The sequence below is a fragment of the Pristiophorus japonicus genome, chromosome 4 (genome assembly GCF_044704955.1).
Source record: "Pristiophorus japonicus isolate sPriJap1 chromosome 4, sPriJap1.hap1, whole genome shotgun sequence".
Taxonomy (NCBI): Eukaryota; Metazoa; Chordata; class Chondrichthyes; family Pristiophoridae; genus Pristiophorus; species Pristiophorus japonicus.
Genome location: NC_091980.1, coordinates 272,756,708 through 272,779,351, shown reverse-complemented (window position 1 = coordinate 272,779,351; position 22,644 = coordinate 272,756,708). Strand labels below are relative to the sequence as shown.

The following is a 22,644-nucleotide window of genomic DNA, read 5'->3' as shown; positions in this document are numbered from 1 at the left end:
TCATGGTCTACAGGGCCGTAGTAATACCCGCCCTCCTGTATGGCTCAGAGACGTGGACCATGAACAGTAGACACCTCAAGTCGCTGGAGAAATAATACCAGCGATGTCTCCACACGATCCTACAAATTCCCGAGGAGGACAGACACGCAAACATTAGCGTCGTCGTCCAGGCCAACATCCGCAGCATTGAAGCACTGACCACACTTGATCAGCTCCGCTGGGCAGGCCACATAGTTCGCATGCCAGACACGAGACTCTCAAAACAAGCGCTCTACTCGGAACTCGTACACGGCAAATGAGCCAAAGGTGGGCAGAGGAAACGTTACAAGGACACCCTCAAAGCCTCCCTGATAAAGTGCGACATCCCCACTGACATCTGAGAGGCCCAGGCCAAAGACCACCCTAAGTGGAGGAAGTGCATCCGGGAGGGCGCTGAGCTCCTCGAGTATCGTCACTAAGAATATTGTGTTTCTAACACAGATGAGGCTGCACACGGGGAGGTTAAAGTAACAGTGACCTCAGTCTTTATTAAGACACTCCAGAGTGAAGAACAGGCCTTAGGGGTCGGCTTATATACAGTGCTCCCAAGGAATGCTGGGATCCCTTGGGACTTCAGGGGATGAGCTCCCTGCTGGCGGAACATGGGAGTGCATGCTTTACAGATACACAACATCACTCCGCCCCCCAATATTCAAAGTGAAAACTAGTTACAAGGTGAGGCGGTCGGGAGCCTTTCTTTCCCTGCTGGACCGCCTCAGTACAAATGTCTGTTCTGGTGTGTTGGCTGTGCCCTCGCTGGTCTGGCGTGTTGTTGGCCCTGCAGGGCTGCTGTGTGAGCCTGGTCTTGCTGGGCTGTTGGGTGTGATGGGTTTGATTTCCTGGTCCGGGGTGGTGTCGTTGACCCTTTGGATGTGTGTTGTGGACTCGAAAAAGGTGGTGTCTGCTGTGGGTTGTTCAGGGCAGTCTGTGAACCGCAGCCTCGTTTGGTCCAAGTGTTTACATTTTGTTGCTGCCACCTGCTCTCTACCTGATCATGCAGGTTGGGGTGAACCAGCGAGAGTCTGGTTTTAAGTGTCCTTTTCATGAGTAGATCAGCCGGGGGCACCCCTGTGGGCGAGTGGGGTCTCGTGCGGTAGCTGAGCAGTACTCGGGACAGGCGGGTTTGGAGTGAGCCTTCTGTGACTCGTTTAAAGCTCTGTTTGATGGTTTGTACTGCCCGCTCTGCCTGCCCATTGGAGGCTGGTTTAAACGGGGCCGAGGTGACATGTTTGATCCCATTGCGGGTCATGAATTCTTTAAATTCGGCACTGGTGAAACATGGCCCGTTGCCACTGACCAGTATGTCAGGCAGGCCGTGGGTGGCAAACATGGCCCTCAGGCCTTCAATGGTGGTGGTGGCGGTGCTTCCTGACATTATTTCACATTCAATCCATTTTGAAAAAGCATCCACCACCACCAGGAACATTTTACCAAGAAACGGGCCCGCATAGTCGACATGGATCCTCGACCATGGGGTCTGGAGGGCCAGGACCACAAACTTAGTGGTGATCTCTGGGCGCGTTGCTCAACTGAGCACACACACGACATTGCCGTATGCAGGACTCTAATCAGAGTTGATACCGGGCCACCACACGTGGGATCTGGCTATCGCTTTCATCATTACTATACCCGGGTGTGTGCTGTGGAGATCCGAGATGAACGTCTCCCTGCCCTTTTTTGGTAGCACTACGTGGTTACCCCACAACAGGCTGTCTGCCTGAATGGACAGCTTGTCCTTTCGCCGCTGGAACGGCTTGATTAGCTCTTGCATTTGAACGGGGATGCTGGCCCAGTTCCCATGCAGTACCCAGTTTTTTACTAGGGAGAGGATCCTGGCTGGTCCAAGTCCTAATCTGGCGGGCCGTGACAAGTGATTTATCATTTTCAAACACTTCCATGACCATCAATAAGTCTGTGGGCTGCGCCACCATCAACAAGTTTGCAGGCTGCGCCATTTCCACCCCGAACACACACGCTAATGCCTCTTTCTCAATCATGCTGTAGACCCTCTCGGCCTTAGACAAGCACCTGGAGGCATAGGCGACAGGTTGCAACTTCCCCACAACGTTAGCTTGTTGTAATACACACCCGACTCCGTATGATAACGCATCACATGCTAGCACGCGTCTTTTACACGGGTTATACAATACAAGCAGCTTATTGGAGCATAAAATGTTTCTGGCTTTCTCAAAAGCAATTACTTGTTTTTTTTCCCCATACCCAGTTCTCACCTTTATGCAATAACACATGTAGGTGCTCTAAGAGGCTGCTTAACCCCGGTAGGAAGTTACCAAAATAGTTGAAGAGTCCCAGGAACGACCGCAGCTCCATGACGTTCTGTGGCCTGGGTGCGTTCCTGATAGCCTCTGTCTTGGTATCTGTGGGCCGACACCAAGGCCCAATGCGTCGGAGGAGGCTCGGGAGTTCCAGGTGCGTGGAGAGGCTCGGGAGGTACGTTGCTGAGGCCTATAAAAAGGCCCAACGCGTCGGAAGAGGCTCGGGAGTTCCAGGTATTGAGTCCTTAACTCTTAAACATAATCACACGAGGCATGTACTGTGGACACAGTCACTCTGTGACCTTCACCTTTATTCCCTGGACCAAGGAGTGCTGGCCCTGTGAGGGACCTCCCCTTATACACCTGAATCTCCAGGTAAGGAGTGTCTCCCACAAGTACACCCCCTGTGGTCAAGGTGTGCATTTCTAGTAAGTATGTACAGTATATAGTGGTTACATGAGGGTTACAATTGTATAAGGGTTACATACATGACATCACCTCCCCCTTCATGTCTTTTTGACTCAAAGGTTAAGTCTATCAGGTGGTCGACGCTCTCTCGTGGAGCGCCGCAGTTGAGGCTCTGGTGGCTGAGCCTTGGCATGCGTTTCTGTCAATGAGGTAATTCTGGCCTGTCCGGGCTGGCCGCAGGGACTGTGCATGCTGGTGATTGTCCTTGTTGCTCATCCACTGGCAGTGGTGTGGTGACATCTCATGCTCTTCTTCATGGTCATCGGTGTCTCTGCTGAACCTTTTCTTTACTTGGTCCAAGTGTTTGCGGCATATCTGCCCATTATTGAGTCTGACCACTATGACCTTGTTTCCCTCTTTACCAATTACGGTGCCCTCCAGCCACTTGGGTCCCAATGTATGGTTAAGTACAAATACCGGATCATCCATTTCTATACATCTCTCCCTTGAGTTACGATCATGGCACTTGGTTTGGGACTGGCGCTTGCCCTCAACAATGTCCGCCAGGGTTGGGTGGATGAGGGACAGCCATGTTTTGAGCGTGCGTTTCATGAGGAGTTCCGCTGGCGGTACTGCAGAGAGGGTCCTTGGATGCGGAGCATGCCTTGCTTTACGACTTGGACCGCACGTTTTGCCTGGCCAATGGAAGCCGGCTTGAACGGTGCCGTCTGGACATGTTTGATGCCATTACTCGACATAAACTCCTGGAATTCATGGCTGGTGAAACACGGGCCATTGTCGCTGACCAGAATGTCCGGTAAGCCGTGGGTCGCGAAAACCGTGCACAGGCTCTCTACGGTAATGGATGTCGTGCACGAGTTTAATATGATGCACTCGATCCATTTCGAGTATGCATTGACAATTATCAAGAAAATGTTTCCCATGAACAGGCCCGCATAGTCCATGTGAATGCGTGACCATGGCCTGGTGGGCCAGGGCCACGGGCTGAGCGAGGCCTCCCTGGAGGCGGTGCCCAGCTGGGCACACGTCGTGTTCCAGGTCTGAGTCAATCCCCGGCCACCATACATGTGACCGGGCAATGGCCTTCATTAACACGATGCCAGGTGCTCGCAGTGGAGTTCCCTGATGAACGCTTCCCTCCCCTTCTGGGGCATGACCACTCGGCTGCCCCATAGCAGGCAGTTGGTTTGGATGGAGAGCTCATCCATCCGTCTCTGAAACGGTCTGACCTCCTCGGGGCACGCCCCGTGTGCGGACACATTTCTTTATCATGGATAGGAGGGGGTCCCTGTTGGTCCAGAGTTTGATCTGGCAGGCTGTGATGGGGGAGCCTGCGCTGTCAAAAGCCTCAACGGCCATGACCATCTCGGCACTTTGCTCCGCTGCCCCCTCGGTGGTGGCCAGTGGAAGCCTGCTGAGCACGTCAGTGCAGTTTTCGGTGCCTGGCTGGTGCCGAATGGTGTAGTCATACGCAGCTAGCGTGAGAGCCCATTGCTGTATGCGAGCTGACGCATTTGCATTGACCGCCTTGCTGTCGGACAACAGAGAAGTTAACGGCTTGTGGTCTGTTTTTAACTCGAATGGTCTGCCAAAAAGGTATTGGTGCATTTTTTTCACACCATAAACGCAAGCGAGTGCTTCCTTTTCGACCATGCCATTCCCCCGCTCTGCCTGGGAGAGTGACCTGGAGGCATAAGCTACCAGTTGGAGTTGTCCGTCTCCATTACCCTGCTGCAACACACACCCAACCCCGTATGATGATGCATCGCATGTTAAAACTAGTTTTTTACAGGGGTCATACAGCGTTAACAGTTTGTTAGAACAAAGCAGATTCCGCGCCCTGTTGAAAGCCCGTTCTTGACAGTCCCCGCAAAACCATTCGCAACCCTTACGCAGGAGCACGTGTAACGGCTCCAACAATGTGCTTAAGTTCGGCAGGAAGTTCCCGAAATAATTCAAAAGTCCCAGGAACGATCACAACTCCGATGTGTTGCCGGGCCGGGGCGCATGACAGATCGCCTCTGTTTTGGATTCTGTAGGCCGGATCCCGTCTGCGGCAACCCTCCTGCCTAAAAACTCGACCTCTGAGGCCAAAAACACACACTTGGCCTTCTTCAGCCGCAGGCCTACCCGGTCCTGTCGGCATAGCACCTCCTCCAGGTTGTGGAGGTGTTCTTCGGTGTCTCGACCCGTTATTAGTATGTCGTCCTGGAATACGATTGTGCTGGGAAAGGATTTCAGCAAGCTTTCCATGTTTCTCTGAAAGATTTCGGCTGCCGAATGGATGCCAAAAGGACACCTGTTGTAGATGAATAAATCCTTGTGCGTCGTGATGGTGGTCAGAAGCTTGGATTCTTCAGCCAGTTCCTGAGTCATGTAGGCCGAAGTGAGGTCCAATTTAGTGAACAGCTTGCCACCTGCCAACTTGGCAAAAAGGTCCTCCGCCCTCGGGAGCGGGTATTGGTCCTGCAGAGACAGCCGATTGATGATGGCTTTGTAGTCACCACAGATCTTAACCGAGCCGTCCGCTTTAAGGACAGGAACAATGGGACTTGCCCAGTCACTGAATTCAACAGGCGAAATTATGCCCTCTCTGAGCAGCCTGTCCAGTTCACTCTCTATTTTCTCACGCATCACGTATGGCACCGCTCTGGCTTTGTGGTGCACTGGTCTGGCGTACGGGATGATGCGTGTAACTACTTTTGTGCCCTTGAACGTTCCGACATCAGGTTGAAACAGTAACTCGAATTTTTGTAGTACCTGTGAGCATGAGCTTCGCTCCACAGATGAAATGGCGTGCACATCCCCCCATTTCCAGTTCATCTCAGCTAGCCAGCTCCTTCCCAAAAGCACGGGGCCATTTCCCGGAACAATCCAGAGTGGCAGCCGGTTCTGTGACCCATTGTGTGTTATCACGACGTTTGCACTGCCTAGCACTGGAATGATCTCTTGGGTGTACGTCCATAGCTGCGTATTCAGTCGTTCCAGTTTGGGCCTGCTAGCTCTGTGTGGCCATAGTTTCTCAAATTGTTGTGCACTCATGAGGGACTGGCTAGCTCCCGTGTCCAGCTCCATGTGCACCGGGATGCCATTCAATAAAACTTTCATCATCATGGGTGGCGTTTTGGTGTATGAGCTGTGGACGTCAGCCACATGAACCCGCTGAACTTCGGCATCCATGGCTTTACCCCAGGCATTGTCCTGCACTGCAAGCCCCTCACCTGATTCCTCTGTTTCATAGATTAGCCTCACTACCGGCTGTTTGCAAACCCTAGCCAAATGTCCTCTGGCATTACAATTCCTACAGACGAACTGCTGAAATTTGCAGCTTTTCGCATAATGTCTGCGCCTGCATCTCCAGCATTGGCTGAGATCGTTGTTCACAAAAGGACTGTTAGCAGGCATTCCTCTCTGATTGTTCCCTTGGTTGTTACTAAACACTCTGATGGTGGGTGTTAATGATCCCCTTGATGGCGTGAATTGCCGCTCCCCTCTCCATTGTCCCTGTCGGGGGCCCACCTTAGAGTCGGTTTCAGCTTGGGCAGTTACAAAATGCCTTTGTCTGACTGCTGCAGTTTCAAAATGCCTTTGCCTGACTGCGAGATCTTGAGCCGCATTTATCACGTTAATTCCTTGGTCCGTCGCCACGTTGGACCCAGGACTACTCATGTAAATTAGCTTGGTCTCTTCTTCCCCGGCTATGAAAGTTTGAGCTAGCAATGCTGCCCCTTCTAGAGTTAAGTCCTTGGTCTCCATGAGCTTCCTGAAGATCCCGGCATGGCTAATGCCCTCAATGAAAAAATCCCTTAACATCTCCCCCCTGCAGGCGTCTGAGAACTTACAGAGGCTGGCCAAGCGGCGCAAGTCTGCCACGAAGTCCGAGATGTTTTGCCCTTCCCGACATCGGTGTGTGTAGAACCGGTGGCGGGCCATGTGTATGCTGCTCGCCGGTTTTAAGTGTTCGCTGATCAGCTGGCTGAGCTGTTCAAAAGACTTGTCGGCCGGTTTGTGGGGTGCGAGCAGGTCCTTCATCAGTGCATACGTTTTTGTCCCGCAGCTTGTTAGTAGATGCGCCCTCCGCTTGTCAGCCGCATCCTCTCCCAGTCAGTCCTTCGTGACAAAGGTCTGTTAGAGTCTCTCCAACAAAATCGTCCCAGTCTTCACCCACACAGTAACGTTCCTCTGAGCTACCAGTGGCCATCCTCTGGGTTTACTGATTCCCGTTTCCCGTCGCCAGGTGTTGAGTCCTTAACTCTTAAACATAATCACACGAGGCACGTACTGCGGCACAGTCACTCTGTGACCTTCATCTTTATTCCCTGGACCAAAGAGTGCTGGCCCTGCGAGGGACCTCCCCTTATATACCTGAATCTCCAGGTAAGGAGTGTCTCCCGCAAGTACACCCACTGTGGTCAAGGTGTGCATTTCTAGTAAGTATGTACAGAATGTAGTGGTTACATGAGGGTTACAATTGTATAAGGGTTACAGTAGTATGCTAGTTACATACTTGACACCAGGTGCATGGACAGGCTTGGGAGGTGCATTGCTGAGGCCTATAAAAAGGCCCAACGCGTCGGAGGAGGCTCGGGAGTTCCAGGTGCGTGGAGAGGCTCGGGAGGTGCGTCGCTGAGGCCTATAAAAAGGCTCAACATGTCGGAGGAGGCTCGGGATTCCAGGTGCGTGGAGAGGCGAGCTTGTGCAGCTGCAGCAGGGTGGGAAAGCAAAAAAGTAGAAAGAAATCAAAAGGTGACGTCACAGCCAAAGGGGTACGTGATTGACTGGTGATTGGTAAGTAGTTTCTCTTTTTCTTTTTCTTTCTTTATCAGTAAGTAACCGTTTAACATTGTTGTTGCCCAATTAGGTTAATCTAAGGGTTAAGTCATGGCAGAAGAGCTCGGACACGTGTTATGCTCCTCCTATACTACGTGGGAACTCAGGGACGCTTCCGGTGTCCCTGACAACTATGTGTGCGGGAAGTGCATCCGCCTTCAGATTCTGACAGACCGCATTGCGGCACTGGAGCTGCGGGTGGATGAACTCTGGAGCATCCACGGTGCTGAGAATGACGTGAATAGCACGTTTAGTGAGTTGGTCACATCGCAGGTAAAGGTACAGAGCCAGATAGGGAACGGGTGACCAACAGGAAGAGCAGTGCAAGGAAGATAGCGCAGAGGTCCCCTGCGGTCATCTCCCTGCAAAACAGATACACTGCTTTGGGTACTGTTGAGGGGGATGACTCATCAGGGGAAGGTAGCAGCAGCCAAGTTCATGGCACCGTGGGTGGCTCTGCTGCACAGGAGGGCAGGAAAAAGAGTGGGAGAGCGTTAGTGATAGGGGATTCAATTGCAAGGGGAATAGATAGGCGTTTCTGCGGCCACAATCGAGACTCCAGGATGGTATGTTGCCTCCCTGGTGCAAGGGTCAAGGATGTCTCGGAGCGGGTGCAGGACATTCTGAAAAGGGAGGGTGAACAGCCAGTTGTCGTGGTGCATATAGGTACCAACGATATAGTTAAAAAACGGGATGAGGTCCTACGAGACAAATTTAGGGAGCGAGGAGCTAAATTAAAAAGTAGGACCTCAAAAGTAGTAATCTCAGGATTGCTACCAGTGCCACGTGCTCGTCAGATTAGGAATCGCAGGATAGCTCAGATGAATACGTGGCTTGAGAAGTGGTGCAGAATGGAGGGATTCAAATTCCTGGGACATTGGAACCGGTTCTGGGGGAGGTGGGACCAGTACAAACAGGACAGTTTGCACCTGGGCAGGACTTGAACCAATGTTCGAGGGGGAGTTGTTGCCAGTGCTGTTGGGGAGGAGCTAAACTAATATGGCAGGGGATGGGAACCTATGCAGGGAGGCAGAGGGAAATAAAAGTGAGACAGAGGCAAAAGATAGAAAGGAGAATAGTAAAAGTGGAGGTCTGAGAAACCCAAGGCAAAAAACAAAAAGGGCCACATTACAGCAAAATTCTAAAGGGGCAAAGAGTGTTAAAAAGACAAGCCTGAAGGCTCTATGCCTCAAAGCGAGGAGTATTCGGAATAAGGTGGACGAATTAACTGCGCAGATAGCAGTTAATGGATATGATGTAGTTGGCATTACGGAGACATGGCTCCAGGGTAACCAAGGCTGGGAACTCAACATCCAGAGGTATTCAACATTTAAGAAGGATAGACAGAAAGGAAAAGGAGGCGGGGTGGCGTTGCTGGTTAAAGAGGAAATTAATGCAATAATAAGGAAGGACATTGGTTTGGATGATGTTGAATCGGTATGGGTGGAGCTACGGAATACCAAAGGGCAGAAAACGCTGGTGGGAGTTGTGTACAGGCCACCAAACAGTAGTAGTGAGATTGGGGACAGCATCAAACAACAAATAAGGGATGTGTGCAATAAAGGTGCAGTAGTTATCATGGGTGACTTTAATTTACATATAGATTGGGCGAACCAAGCTGGTAGCAATGCGGTGGAGGAGGATTTCCTGCAATGTATTAGGGATGGTTTTCTCGACCAATATGTCGAGGAACCAACTAGAGGGCTGGCCATCCTAGACTGGGTGATGTGTAATGAGAAGGAACCAATTAGCAATCTTGTTGTGCGAGGCCCCTTGGGGAAGAGTGAATATAATATGGTAGAATTCTTTATTAAGATGGAGCGTGACACAGTTTAGTCAGAAACTAGGGTCCTGAACTTAAGGAAAGCTAACTTCGACGGCATGAGGCGTGAATTGGCTAGAATAGACTGGCGAGTGATACTTAAAGGGTTGACGGTGGATAGGCAATGGCAAATATTTGTAGATCACATGGATAAACTTCAACAATTGTACATCCCTGTCTGGAGTAAAAATAAAACAGCGAAGGTGGCTCAACCGTGGCTAACAAGGGAAATTAAGGATCGTGTTAGATCCAAGGAAGAGGCATATAAATTGGCCAGAAAAAGCAGCCAACCTGAGGACTGGGAGAAATTTAGAATTCAGCAGAGGAGGACTAAGGATTTAATTAGGAGGAGGAAAATAGAGTACGAGAGGAAGCTTGCCATGAACATAAAAACTGACTGCAAAAGCTCCTATAGATATGTGAAGAGAAAAAGAGTAGTGAAGACAAATGTAGGTATCTTGCAGTCGGACTCGGGTGAATTTATAATGGGGAACAAAGAAATGGCAGACCAATTGAACAAATAATTCGGTTCTGTCTTCACAAAGGAAGACACAAATAATCTTCCGGATGTACCAGGGGACCGAGGGTCTAGTGAGAAGGAGGAATTGAAGGATATCCTAATTAGGCAGGAAATTGTGTTGTGGAAATTGATGGAATTGAAGGCAGATAAATCCCTGGGGCCTGATTGTCTGCATCCCAGACTATTAAGGAAGTGGCCCTAGAAATAGTGGATGCATTGGTGATCATTTTCCAACAGTTTATTGACTCTGGATCAGTTCCTGTGGACTTCAGGGTAGATAATGCAACACCACTTTTTAAAAAAGGAGGGAGAGAGAAAACGGGTAATTATAGACCAGTTAGCCTGACATCAGTAGTGGGGAAAATGTTGGAATCAATCATTGAGGATGAAATAGCAGCGCATTTGGAAAGCAGTGACAGGATCGGTCCAAGTCAGCATGGATTTATGAAAGGGAAATCATGCTTGACAAATCTTCTGGAATTTTTTGAGGATGTAACTAGTAGAGTGGACAAAGGAGAATCAGTGGATGTGGCGTATTTGGACTTTCAAAAGGCCTTTGACAAGATCCCACATAAGAGATTGGTGTGCAAAATCAAAGCACGTGGTATTGGGGATAATGTACTGGTGTGGATAGAGAATTGGTTGGCAGACAGGAAGCAGAGAGTCGGGATAAACGGGTAATTTTTGGAATGGGAGGCAGTGACTAGTGGAGTGCCGCAGGTCTCAGTGCTGGGACCCCAGCTCGTTAAAATATACATCAATGATTTGGATGAAGGAATTGAGTGTAATATCTCCAAGTTTGCAAATGACACTAAACTAGGTGGCGGTGTGAGCTGTGAGGAGGATGCTAAGAGGCTGCAGGGTGACGTGGACAGGTTTGGTGAGTGGACAAATGCATGGCAGATGCAGTATAATGTGGATAAATGTGAGGTTATCCACTTTGGTGGCAAAAACATGAAGGCAAAATATTCTCTGAATGGCGGCAGATTAGGAAAAGGGGAGTTGCAACGAGACCTGGGTGTCATGGTACATCAGTCATTGAAAGTTGGCATGCAGGTACAGCAGGCAGTGAAGAAGGCAATTGGCATGTTGGCCTTCATAGCTAGGGGATTTGAGTATAGGAGCAGGGAGGTCTTACTGCAGTTGTACAGGACCTTGGTGAGGCCTCACCTGAAATATTGTGTTCAGTTTTGGTCTCCTAATCTGAGGAAGGACGTTCTTGCTATTGAGGGAGTGCAGCGAAGGTTCACCAGACTGATTCCAGGGATGGCTGGACTGACATATGAGAAGAGACTGGATCAACTGGGCCTTTATACACTGGAGTTTAGAAGGATGAGAGGGGATCTCATAGAAACATATAAGATTCTGACGGGACGGGACAGGTTAGATGCAGGAAGAATGTTCCCGATGTTGGGGAAGTCGAGAACCAGGGGACACAGTCTTAGGATAAGGGGTAGGCCATTTAGGACTGAGATGAGGAGAAACTTCTTCACTCAGAGAGTTGTTAACCTATGGAATTCCCTGACGCAAAGAGTTGTTGGTGCCAGTTCATTGGATGTATTAAAGAGGAAGTTAGATATGGCCCTTACGGCTAAAAGGATCAAGGGGTATGGAGAGAAAGTGGGAAAGGGGTACTGAGGTGAAGGATCAGCCATGATCTTATTGAATGGTGGTGCAGGCTCGAAGGGCCGAATGGCCTACTCCTGCACCTATTTTCTATGTTTCTATGAATGCCGTCCGCCGCGATCTTTCTCCTCAAAAACTCGACTTCTGTTGCCATGAAGACGCATTTCGACCTCTTCAGCTGTAGCCCTACGCGATCCAGTCGCTGGAGGACCTCCTCCAGGTTTTGGTAGGTGCTCGACGGTGTCCCGACCCGTGACCAATATGTCGTCCTGAAAAACCACCGTGCGTGGTATCGACTTGAGTAGGCTCTCCATGTTTCTCTGGAAGATCGCTGCAGCCGACCGAATTCCAAACGGAGATCTGTTGTAGATGAACAGTCCCTTGTGTGTGTTGATGCAGGTGAGGCCCTTCAAAGACTCCTCCAGCTCCTGCGTTATGTAGGCCGAAGTCAGGTCGAGCTTGGTGAACGTCTTGCCTCTTGCCAGCGTCGCAAATAGGTCGTCTGCCTTAGGTAGCGGGTATTGGTCCTGTAGCGAGAAACGATTAATAGTTACTTTATAATCGCCGCAAATCCTGACCGTGCCATCACTTTTGAGTACTGGAACAATCAAGCTGGCCCACACGTTGAATTCCATTGGGGAGATGATGCCCTCGCGTTGCAGCCTGTCCAGCTCGATTTCCACTCTCTCCCTCATCATGTGAGGTACCGCTCGTGTCTTGTGGTGAATGGGTCGTACCTCTGGGACCAAGTGGATCCGCACCTTCACCCTGGAAAAGTTTCCAATGCCTGGCTCAAAAAGGGAAGGAAATTTGTTAAGAACCTGGGTACATGAGGCCTCATCGACATGTGATAGCGCTCGGATGTCATCCCAGTTCCAGCGGATTTTGCCCAGCCAGCTGCTTCCAAACAATGTGGGGCCATTGCCCGGGACAATCCAGAGTGGCAGTTCATGCACCGTGCCCTCATAGGTGACCTTGACCATGGTGCTGCCCAGGACAGTGATAAGCTCTTTGGTGTACGTTCTCAGTTTCGTGAGGATTGGGCTCAGGGCTCATCTGAGTGCCTTGTTGCACCACAGTCTCTCAAACATCTTTTTATTCATGATGGATTGGCTACCGCCAGTGTCCTGTTCCACGGCTACGGGTAAGCCATTCAATTTTACGTTTAGCATTATAGGTGGACATTTTATCGAAAATGTGTGCACCCTGTTTACTTTAGTATCTGCCTCCTCTCTCTGAGGCTCGGAATTGCTTTGATCCCCCATGGACCGATCTTCCTCTGCCATGTGGTGGTTAGCAGGTTTTGCAGAGCTTACAGCTCATTTGCAAGCTCGTTGGAGGTGCGCCATTGTTCCACAGCTCTTGCAAACATACCCTTTGAAGCGGCATGAATAGGCTGAATGGAAGCCTCCATAACGCCAACAAGGTGCGAATTGCCTTGCATTCATCATTTGTTGGGGACTCAGTCATCTGGGTCACCTGAGGCCTGCTGGCAGTTGCAGACTCGTGGTTTCTGCCCTGTACATTTCTGTTTGCAAACACAGTTCCAGTTAATTTATGAACATTGCTGGCACTTGTGTGCTGAGAGATTTGTTTGTTGTTATCACTGATGGACATAAACGCCCATGCTAACACAATGGCCTTACTGAGGGTCGGTGTCTCTGCAGGCAAAAGTTTTCGTAGGATGGTCTCGTGGCCAATGCCCAGTACAAAAAAGTCTCTGAGCATCTACTCCAGGTAGCCATCAAACTCACATTGTCCTGCAAGTCGCCTGAGCTCGGCGACGTAGCTCGCCACTTCCTGACCTTCAGATCGCTGGCATGTGTAGAACCGATACCTCACCATCAGCACGCTCTCCCTCGGGTTAAGATGCTCCCGAACCAGTGTACACAGCTCCTCATATGACTTATCTGTGGGTTTCACCAGAGCCAGAAGATTCTTCATAAGGCTGTAGGTCGGTGCCCCGGAGACCGTGAGGAGGACCGCTCTCCTTTTTGCAGAGCTTCCTTCTCCAACCAGCTCATTGGCTACAAAGTACTGGTCTAGCTGTTCGATATAGGCTTCCCAGTCCTCACCCTCAGAGAACTTCTCCAGGATGCCCACAGTTTGTTGCATCTTTGCGTTGGATTCGTATACTCGTCGCCAGTTATTGTGTTCCTAACACAGATTAGATTGCACACGGGGAGTTTAAAGTAACAGTGACCTCAGTCTTTATTATGACACTGCAGAGTGAGGAACAGGCCTTAGGGGCCAGCTTATATACAGTGCTCCCAAGTGATGCTGGGATCCCTTGGGACTTTAGGGGATGCGCTCCCTGGTGGCAGAACATGGGAGTGCATGCTTTACAGATACACAACAGAGAGCATGCAGAAATCAAGCGCAGGCAGTGGAAGGAGCATGTGGCAAACTAGGTTCCCTGCCCACCCGTCCCTTCAACCACTGTCTATCCCATCTGTGACAGAGACTGTGGTTCTCGTATTGGACTCTACAGCCACCTAAGAACTCATGCTAAGAGTGGAAGCAAGTCTTCCTCGATTCCGAGGGACTGCCTATGATGATGATAAAAATACCCAGTTGTAAAACTGGGGTAAGGTCCATTGTTGGGACTGTATAGAAACAAATTTATTTCTACATTGAAGGAACTATATAAATACAAGTTGCTGTTGCACTTGATTTGGCAGTGAACGGCAATGATCCTGGATTAAAAAGTAACCATATGATGAACAAGAAAAGCCATTCAGCCCATGAAGTCCCTTTCTTCCATAGATCAGGTGCAATCTACCCATCATAGACTCAACCCCACTTATTTAGTCGCCCATGCAAAAGTTACGCCTATGCCTAAGACTCCAACATGTTTCCACTGCTGAACCCAAGCTGATTACTTTCCATAATCGACACTAGCTTGACCACAGCAACACAGGGACTGTTCATTTCATGGAGTATTTGATTATCTCTCTCTATCCTATATAACATACAATGCCATTCCGAGGGTACAGGAAGCACTGGGTCTATGTTGAGGATTGACCTGCAGATAATGGCAGGAATCATGGGTTTAGAGAGGAACATTTGTTGCTGACCAAGGTTCATGGGACTGCCACTGGGGCCACAGCAGGAATGTAGGCAGGACAAAGATCCCGTTTTGGAAAAGTCTGTTATACCTATTTATCAATAATCCTTTTTGATGGATTAATGGAGGCCACGTTAATTCTCTTCGTTGCGAGTGTGTTCCAAATAGCCTCTATTTGTGGGAGAAATTTTTTTTTTTCTTAATCTCTACTCTCACTTGAACCGGATTAATATTTCAATTCCTGTAGTTCTACGCTCAGCCTGTGTTACAATGCTTGCCTCATCTATATTGTCAATGCCTCTCATCACTTTGAAGACTTGGCTCATGTTTCCCCTCAATTACTGTTCACCAATGAAAATAAACTAATCATCGACAGTACTCTCATCTTGAAAAGCATAGTGGACAATTTAAAAAACATTCATGTTGTTACACTGGGAAAGAAACTAGCACAAATTTGCATCCCACTAAAATGGCTGTAGCCTAAACTTAAGTAAGTCCATTCAGTCTTCATTTGCCCTGACTGAACCTCTAAAGCCATTTTTAATCATCACATAGCAAAGAGAGTTACAGATTGCGTCAATCTTACTTGGTGTAGAGATCAGGGAAAACATTTACGGTTATATTGATCTTAATCTGGTGAAAATGGGTAAGCTACAGGACCTCTGATGTTTAAAATGTAGCAGACTGACTAAACCTTTAGCTTAGGGCTACTAACTACTGCGGATTACAAGCCTTGCATTATACGAACATGACTTTTGAGTTACATTTAAAATTTGAATACTGCTCTGCTTGCTCAAAAAACTGTACTTCGAAAAATACTAAGCCCCGTGGTACAAACGAGTTAAATGTTAATTATCTTTACTGAGCCTGTGCCTTCTCGATTTAGTCTTTGGCTGTAACATTGCAGGTCAGGTATCCATTGATCTGAGCAGTCTGATGTGTGTGACAGGGTGGAGGGAGGAACTGCGGGACGCTGATACTGATTGACAGTTGCTTTCTCCATATATTCCAAAATTGCGAGGGTTTCAGAACCATCAGCTAGAGACATAGCATCAGGGTGCTGATGATGTTGATCCGTCCGTAGATAAAAGGTCTTGCAGTCTTTATAAAAAAAAAATTGAAACTTTAATGTTTGTTTGAGTGAATGTTAAAGGTGAAGTTTTTGTTTTGTGTGCCGTGAAGACTGAGAAATAATTTGAAGAGTCTCAATTCTTCAAAGAGAAAAAAAAGCAGATATAGATCAAAAGATGTGCAGTCACAGGTGAGTGATACTCTCTCCCTAGTTTGGGATCTTTTGATTTTGCAAGCTAGAATCAATATTTGATGTCTATGTTTTTTAAACCTTTACAGGGACCAAGTGATGCCTAATAGTACATTTTACATTTGGTTCTGGTATGATAAGGTTACCGTTTTTGAAGCAATGCAAATGAATAGCACAGAGTTATACAAACTACCTGTGCTGCCCTTGAAGGGAAGAGAGAGCTCTGCACAGGTACACACAGAGCTCCGCGCAGCAGTCCCCAACGTTAGAAGCTGCGAAACAGCTACTTCGTCCTATTATTATAAGCTTAAAGTTTAGAGGATTCATTTGACCTACTGACTTGCTCTCAATGTTTAAGCTTCAAAAGCCACTGGTTACAGTTATGCTGTAAGCTGGTGTGAAACCGAAGTGGTGCAAGGCTACTTCCTTCAGGGAACACGCCAAGTCAATGTGTGTTCAGTACAATTATAGTGCTCATCTTGTGTGGATTGTAACTACCGCATAAGTTGTCTTGAAAAACAGATAATGAACTACTGGTATTGATCTCAGCCTTCCAAAGTAGAAATTATGATTGTAACCAACTTTTATTTTAATTTGAAATGTTATGAATCACTTGGGACTTTTAAATTGAGCAAAGTTAACATACGTTTTCTTTAGCAGAAGGTAAACTTAAAACCAACATTTACAAGTAGCTTGTGTTTATCACATTTTAAACACTTGCATTTGAAAAACCATTACTTTAACTTGCCCAAAGACTTTGTGAGCAGATCCACCAATCAGTGTGGGACTGAGCCATACAGACCAGGATGCTTGATGTTCAGCCTGCTCCCAGCCAGGCCGCTGCTGGGGTGCCTCCAGGGCAAAGAAATTTAAAATCAGTCAGCGTTTCCATTCCAAGTCACCGCCCAGTGACTCAATGCTGGAATGTGCATATGCACAGAGAGGAATAAGCACACGATCAACAGAGAATGCTGGAAATCTTATCGGGTCAGGCAGCATCTGTGGAGAGAAAAACAGAGTTAACGTTTCAGGTCGACAACCCGAAACGTTAACTCTGTTTTTCTCTCCACAGATGCTGCCTGACCCGCTGAGATTTCCAGCATTCTCTCTTTTTATTTCAGATTCCAGCATCTGCAGTATTTTGCTTTTGTGTATGTACAGGATCAAGCTTGATTGTGATGCTCACCACAGTCATATGGCTTGCCAACACATGAAAGGAAGAAAGATCTTATTAGCACCTTTCACGACCGCAGGAAGTCCCAAAGAGCTGTACAGCCAATGAAGTACTTTTGAAGTGCAGTCACTGTTGTAATGTAGGAAACGCGGCAGCCACTTTGCATACAGCAAGCTCCCACAAACAGCAATGAGGTCACGACCAGATAACCTGTTTTAGTGATGTTGGTTGAGGGATAAATATTGGACAGGACATTGGGGAGAACTCCCCTGCTCTCCTTCGATAGTGCCATTGGACCTTTTACGTCCACCTGAGAGGGCCTTAGTTTAACATCTCATCCAAAAGACGGCATCTCTGCCAGCACGGCACTAAAATGCCAGCCTAGATTTTGTGCTCAAGTTGCTGGAGTGGGACTTGAATCCACAATCTTCTGACTCAAACGTGAGAGTGTCACAGCTGAACATTTGGGTGAGGTACCAGAGGATACCTGGACCTGTGAAACCATAACCCCGTAAGAGTCAACACCTTCAAAAGAGGAAGGAAGGAAAAAACAATGAAATAATGTTTTTAAGTGTAAAATATTATTGGCTATTCTATCAAAATTCCCGAACTCTTGGAATATTCTACTGCCTCCAAATAATTTCCTATGTATTTCTTGCCTCAGCATCCTTTTGCCTTTGTGAAATGCTATGGGAAGTTTTTCTATGTTAATGGCGCTATATAAATGCAAGTTGTTTAAGCATTTACACAATCAAATGACTTATCTTAGGAAGAAATATGGGCTCATAGGTATTGTGTTCCTAACACAGATGAGACTGCACACAGGGAGGTTAAAGTAACAGTGACCTCAGTCTTTAATAAGACACTTCAGAGTGAGGAACAGGCCTTAGGGGCCAGCTTATATACAGTGCTCCCAAGGGATGCTGGGATCCCTTGGGACTTCAGGGGAAGAGCTCCCTGGTGGCGGAACACGGGAGTGCATGCTTTACAGATACAAAACAATAGGAAAGAGTACATCTGAATGATAATCAGAGCAAAATTTTCCTCAGCATAGCATAGATGAAGTTAACTTTTGTATACACCACATCATCCACATTGGACCTAAATTAAGTTTTATGCTGGGGAAACTGTAACCTGTATTTATTTATTATATCTTTAAATACAATTGATGCTAGGCCAATGAACTGTGACCTTAAATTGTAACTAATAATTGCAGTCTGCAATGATCTTCTATGTCTTAAGGTTTGACACTGGAGTGAAAATACAATACCAGCCAGGAGCAGCTGCTGATGAAGGGTTATAGCCAAGCAATCTCACGAAAGAGAGTCATTAGTATGTTAATTGCATCAGGATATCTCCAGGTGTAAAATATTATATGTATGCAAATTGCCAATGTAAGAGGAGATGCAGCCATTATCTGTAATGTCTCTATATTAACATGTGACATAAAAGCCTTCTTTTGGCACGAAGGCCCTGAAATAGCTACTGATCTTTAGTTTACTCAGTTCAGTCATATTTCAATGTCACGGCATGAAGACAGAATTTCAAGAGATAGCGATGTAGTTACATAAAAAACATCAGTGTCAAATGAATCAATTCAACAACTCTGAATAGGAGCTTTGAGACTCCAGAAACTGAATTGTGTACTGCCTGTTTTCTGGCCCAAAACAGGTGATGAAGAGTCCAATATAGTGCGCAGCATGCATGCACTCATTCCATGCCAGGCATGTACCACACACCATATTGGTTATGGCACCCTGTAGTTGTCCAGGACACTTGCCTGAAACTGGCATTAGGTGAATTGCGCATGCAAATTGTGAATTTAATGCCTATTACAGGGCCCTCTTCAAAATTGGTTCCTGACTGACTGTAGCATGCGCTGTGCATGCTGTAGTCAGTTTTCTCAGGCAAAAAGCAGCAAAACCAGCAGCCCTTAAAGACACCTCTGAATGATGCCAGTTACTTACCTGAATGTGGGGCCAGGAGGAGTAGGAGTGCTCTTAAATCTATGAACTGCTGCAGACCACTGCTCATCCTGCTGCCGATCTCCTCCCCCCGCCGGACTCATTGTATGTCCAGTGTCAGCATTCCCGCCAGCCGATCTTCGTCTTCTTCGAGTCAAGCATACTGATTATATCCTGATTCTGCAAGAGGGCATTTTTCACATGATCGTCTTGTCTTGCGCTTCGGTTTCAGCATGACAGTTTGTGGTTGCTATTGTATTTGTGCCTGAATTCGAGCACAAACCAATTTCTCGGCTTTTGTGTGACTTTTCAAGTTAGGAAATAAGTATTGTTTCAGTTAAACATAGTTGTGCTATATTCATTTTGCTTCTGTGTGAATTTATTTCTTGTAATAAATTATTAATAGTAGCTTAGCCTGAATGACAGAGTCTGACAGACTGCTGTTTCTCCATCTATCAAAGCAACTAGAAATATAAGGTGAGGCTATGTGACATAAGCTTGAATAGCACACAGGGCAAATTTTCCAAATAAAAATGTCACTGTAGCCTCAGATCAACACTTTGCACTGTAATTCTTTGAGGATCAACCTCTGCTGTAACAGGAAATTACCAGAGGAGGACGAGTGACAGGTCTGCTCTACATTGTGCAGCAATAATTAAGGTCACAAATTCATTGTTTTTTCCCCAATATCATATTTTATAGTTATCTTGTTCCTGAATTCTTATAATCTTTTATCTCAGGTTGAGAATCACGAGAGACTAGATTAATATAATTTTGGTCATAAACTATCATTTGCTGTGCATGAAGTGTGCTATATTATTCCTTATTTTCTTGATTTTAACCTCCTATTTTTACCATTAATAAACCAAAATGTGTGTTTATTTTAGGCTGAATCTACACCACGTAATATGGTGGAGTCTTATTCTTCAGTTGCTGGTTGTTTATGTAAATGTCCTTCCAGCCTCCAACATCAGCTTGCGGACATTCATCGGTTGTGCTGTAAGAGAGTTTACATTCCTGGCCAAGAAACCTGGTTGTAAAGGGTTGCGAATCAGCACGGACGCTTGCTGGGGACGATGTGAGACCTGGGAGGTGAGGCAGGGAACCTGATTGTATCATTTTCCTCATGAGTTCAAATTGCTGCACTCAGTTGGAGACTAACGTAAAACTGAATAAAGATGTGAACCCATTTCTGTAATGTACTTGGTATGAAATGGCATTTTCTAAAAATTGGAGATAGAGAGTTAAAAATATATATATATTAAAACAATGTTAACTTCAGCTTTTCTAGCACCATTGATGTAAATTCAAAACATGCAAATCCTATGAAAATATACAATGAAATATTTTGCATAAACATTGCAGCAACACTTGAAATGAAAGGAGGGTTTTTTCAATCATCAATCATTGGTGATGCCTTTACAGTGTCAACATTGGCTCTGTAACATTTAGCAATGGTTATCTTAGCATGTAATGTGGTTAAATACTGCCCACCTCATCATGATAATTAACATTATTATTTCAAGCTGATTGAATTCTTATCTCCATTTTTTGTTGATGCTGATTATGTCATTAAAAGATAGAAAATGCAAATGTAAAATTCTCCCATGAAAGAAACAATCTCATAAAAGACCACTATTTTTTAAAAGGTGTGAGACTTGTAAATGTTGGCATTCAGAGGGATTTGGGTGATCTTGTACACAAATCGCAGAAAGCTAACATGCAGGTACAGCAAGCAATTAGGAAGGAAAATGGTTGCTAATCTTTATTGCAAGGGGGTTGGAGTATAAAAGTAAATAAGTCTTGTTGCAATTATATAGGGCTTTGGTGAGACCACACCTGAAGTACCGTGTGCAGTTTTGGACTTCTTACCTCGGGAAGGATATATACTTGCCTTAGAGTGGGAGCAATGAAGGTTCACTGGATTGATTCCTGGCATGAGAGGGCTGTCCAAAGAGGAGAGGTTGAGAGGAATGAGCCTATATTCTCGGGAGTTTAGAAGAATGAGAGTGATCTCATTGAAACGTATAACATTTTTAGAGGGCTTGTCAAGGTCAATGCTGAGAGACTATTTCCCCTCACTGGAAAGTCTAAAACTAGGGACCAAATTTCAGGATAAAGGTCGACCAATTCGGACTGAGATGAAGAGAAATTTCTTCATGCAAAGGGGTGTGAATCTTTGGAATTTTCTACCCCAGAGGGCTGTGAATGCTCAGTCAATGAATATACTCAAGGCTGAGATCGATAGATTGTTGGGCACCAAAGAAATCAAGGGATATGGGCGGGCAAGTGGAGTTGATGTAAAAGTTCAGCCATGATCTTATTGAGTAGATCACATGTTCAAGGAGCCGTATGGCCTACTTCTATTTATGTTCAGCTTATTTCCATAATGTCTATTCAAAATTTGCAACTCAAATTATAATGATGCCAAAGATAGAAAATGCAAATGTAAAATGCTTGAAATTACTGCATCTCGCGTTAGAACACAATTTTGTACCTCTCACCTCATCACTCAACTCACTTCCCTCCAGACATAGAATTGGTTACTCTCGTACCCCGGAATACTGTCTGCTTCAATGGCCTTCTCTGGTAACATGTTTCACAAGTCCCTTTGAATGAAAAATCACAATCTGTTTTCCTTTCTTACTGGTACCTTTTGAATTTCAGTCCAGTTAAAGAAGTATTAGTTAGTTTCTCCCCTCCTATATAAACAACATCCTTGTATAAAACTATCATGGGCAAACTTTAGGGGTGTACGTTTACTAATTTTAGCAATAAACTATGGCATGTGTATAAATTGGGGATATGTTTTATAGCTCAACTGACATTAGCAAACAGAGGAAAATATACTTTTAGTGTATCAATAAACATTTAAATCATTCTAGAGGGAACATAAGGTTGGATCCCTGCAGCAAAGAGCAGCCTAAACAGCTTTAGGGTAGAAACGTATTACTGTTAGTTTGCCTTTTTGTTGTTGAATATTTGCATGCAAATATTACATAATTCTTCTTACTGTTCCTGGAATCATTTTGTAAGTGTTGTATGTTTTTGCTCACAGAAACCGGTTCTTGATCCTCCTTACATCGACGCACACCATCGGGTCTGTACCTATAATGAAACCAGGTTCATCACCGTGAAACTACCCAACTGTCGTCCTGACATAGATCCATATTACACCTACCCCGTGGCAGTGCGATGTGACTGCGGTATCTGCTCAACTGCAACCACCGAGTGTGAGACTCTATAAAAACTCCATCTTGGCTCGAAGTGCAAAAGTAAATCTCACAGAAAATAGCTAATTTTGGGGGGAAAATTTTGATTTATTAATTGAAGCTGAAATCAAAATCTATATTTCCATATTAAAGCTAATATGGTGATAATTTAATTTCCTTGGGGGAAGAAGTAAGGTTATTTTATTGAAAGTAAAAGACAAATATTTGAAAATGATGTAGTCACCTGTTTAAAAAGAAAACTGAGTTGCGAAAATGTGTTTATTAAAAAATCTATAATTATTTTTAGCATTTGTACTACACTGAAAACAGTAGAATCACAGAATGTTACAGCACAGAAACAGGCCAGTCACCCTTTAAGTCTACACTGATGTTTTTCTCACTGGGCTAACTAGTTCAATCCCAG

General features: G+C 46.1%; 1 protein-coding gene across 1 annotated transcript; it reads left to right on the top strand.

The window, feature by feature from the left end:
* Positions 1–3,457: 3,457 nt before the first annotated feature.
* gphb5 (glycoprotein hormone subunit beta 5) lies at positions 3,458–22,255 on the top strand. Its single transcript, XM_070877934.1, has 3 exons — positions 3,458–3,540; positions 19,896–20,100; positions 22,067–22,255. Exons 1-3 carry the CDS (start codon positions 3,458–3,460, stop codon positions 22,253–22,255), a joined length of 477 nt encoding a protein of 158 aa, XP_070734035.1.
* The last annotated feature ends 389 nt before the right edge of the window (positions 22,256–22,644 follow it).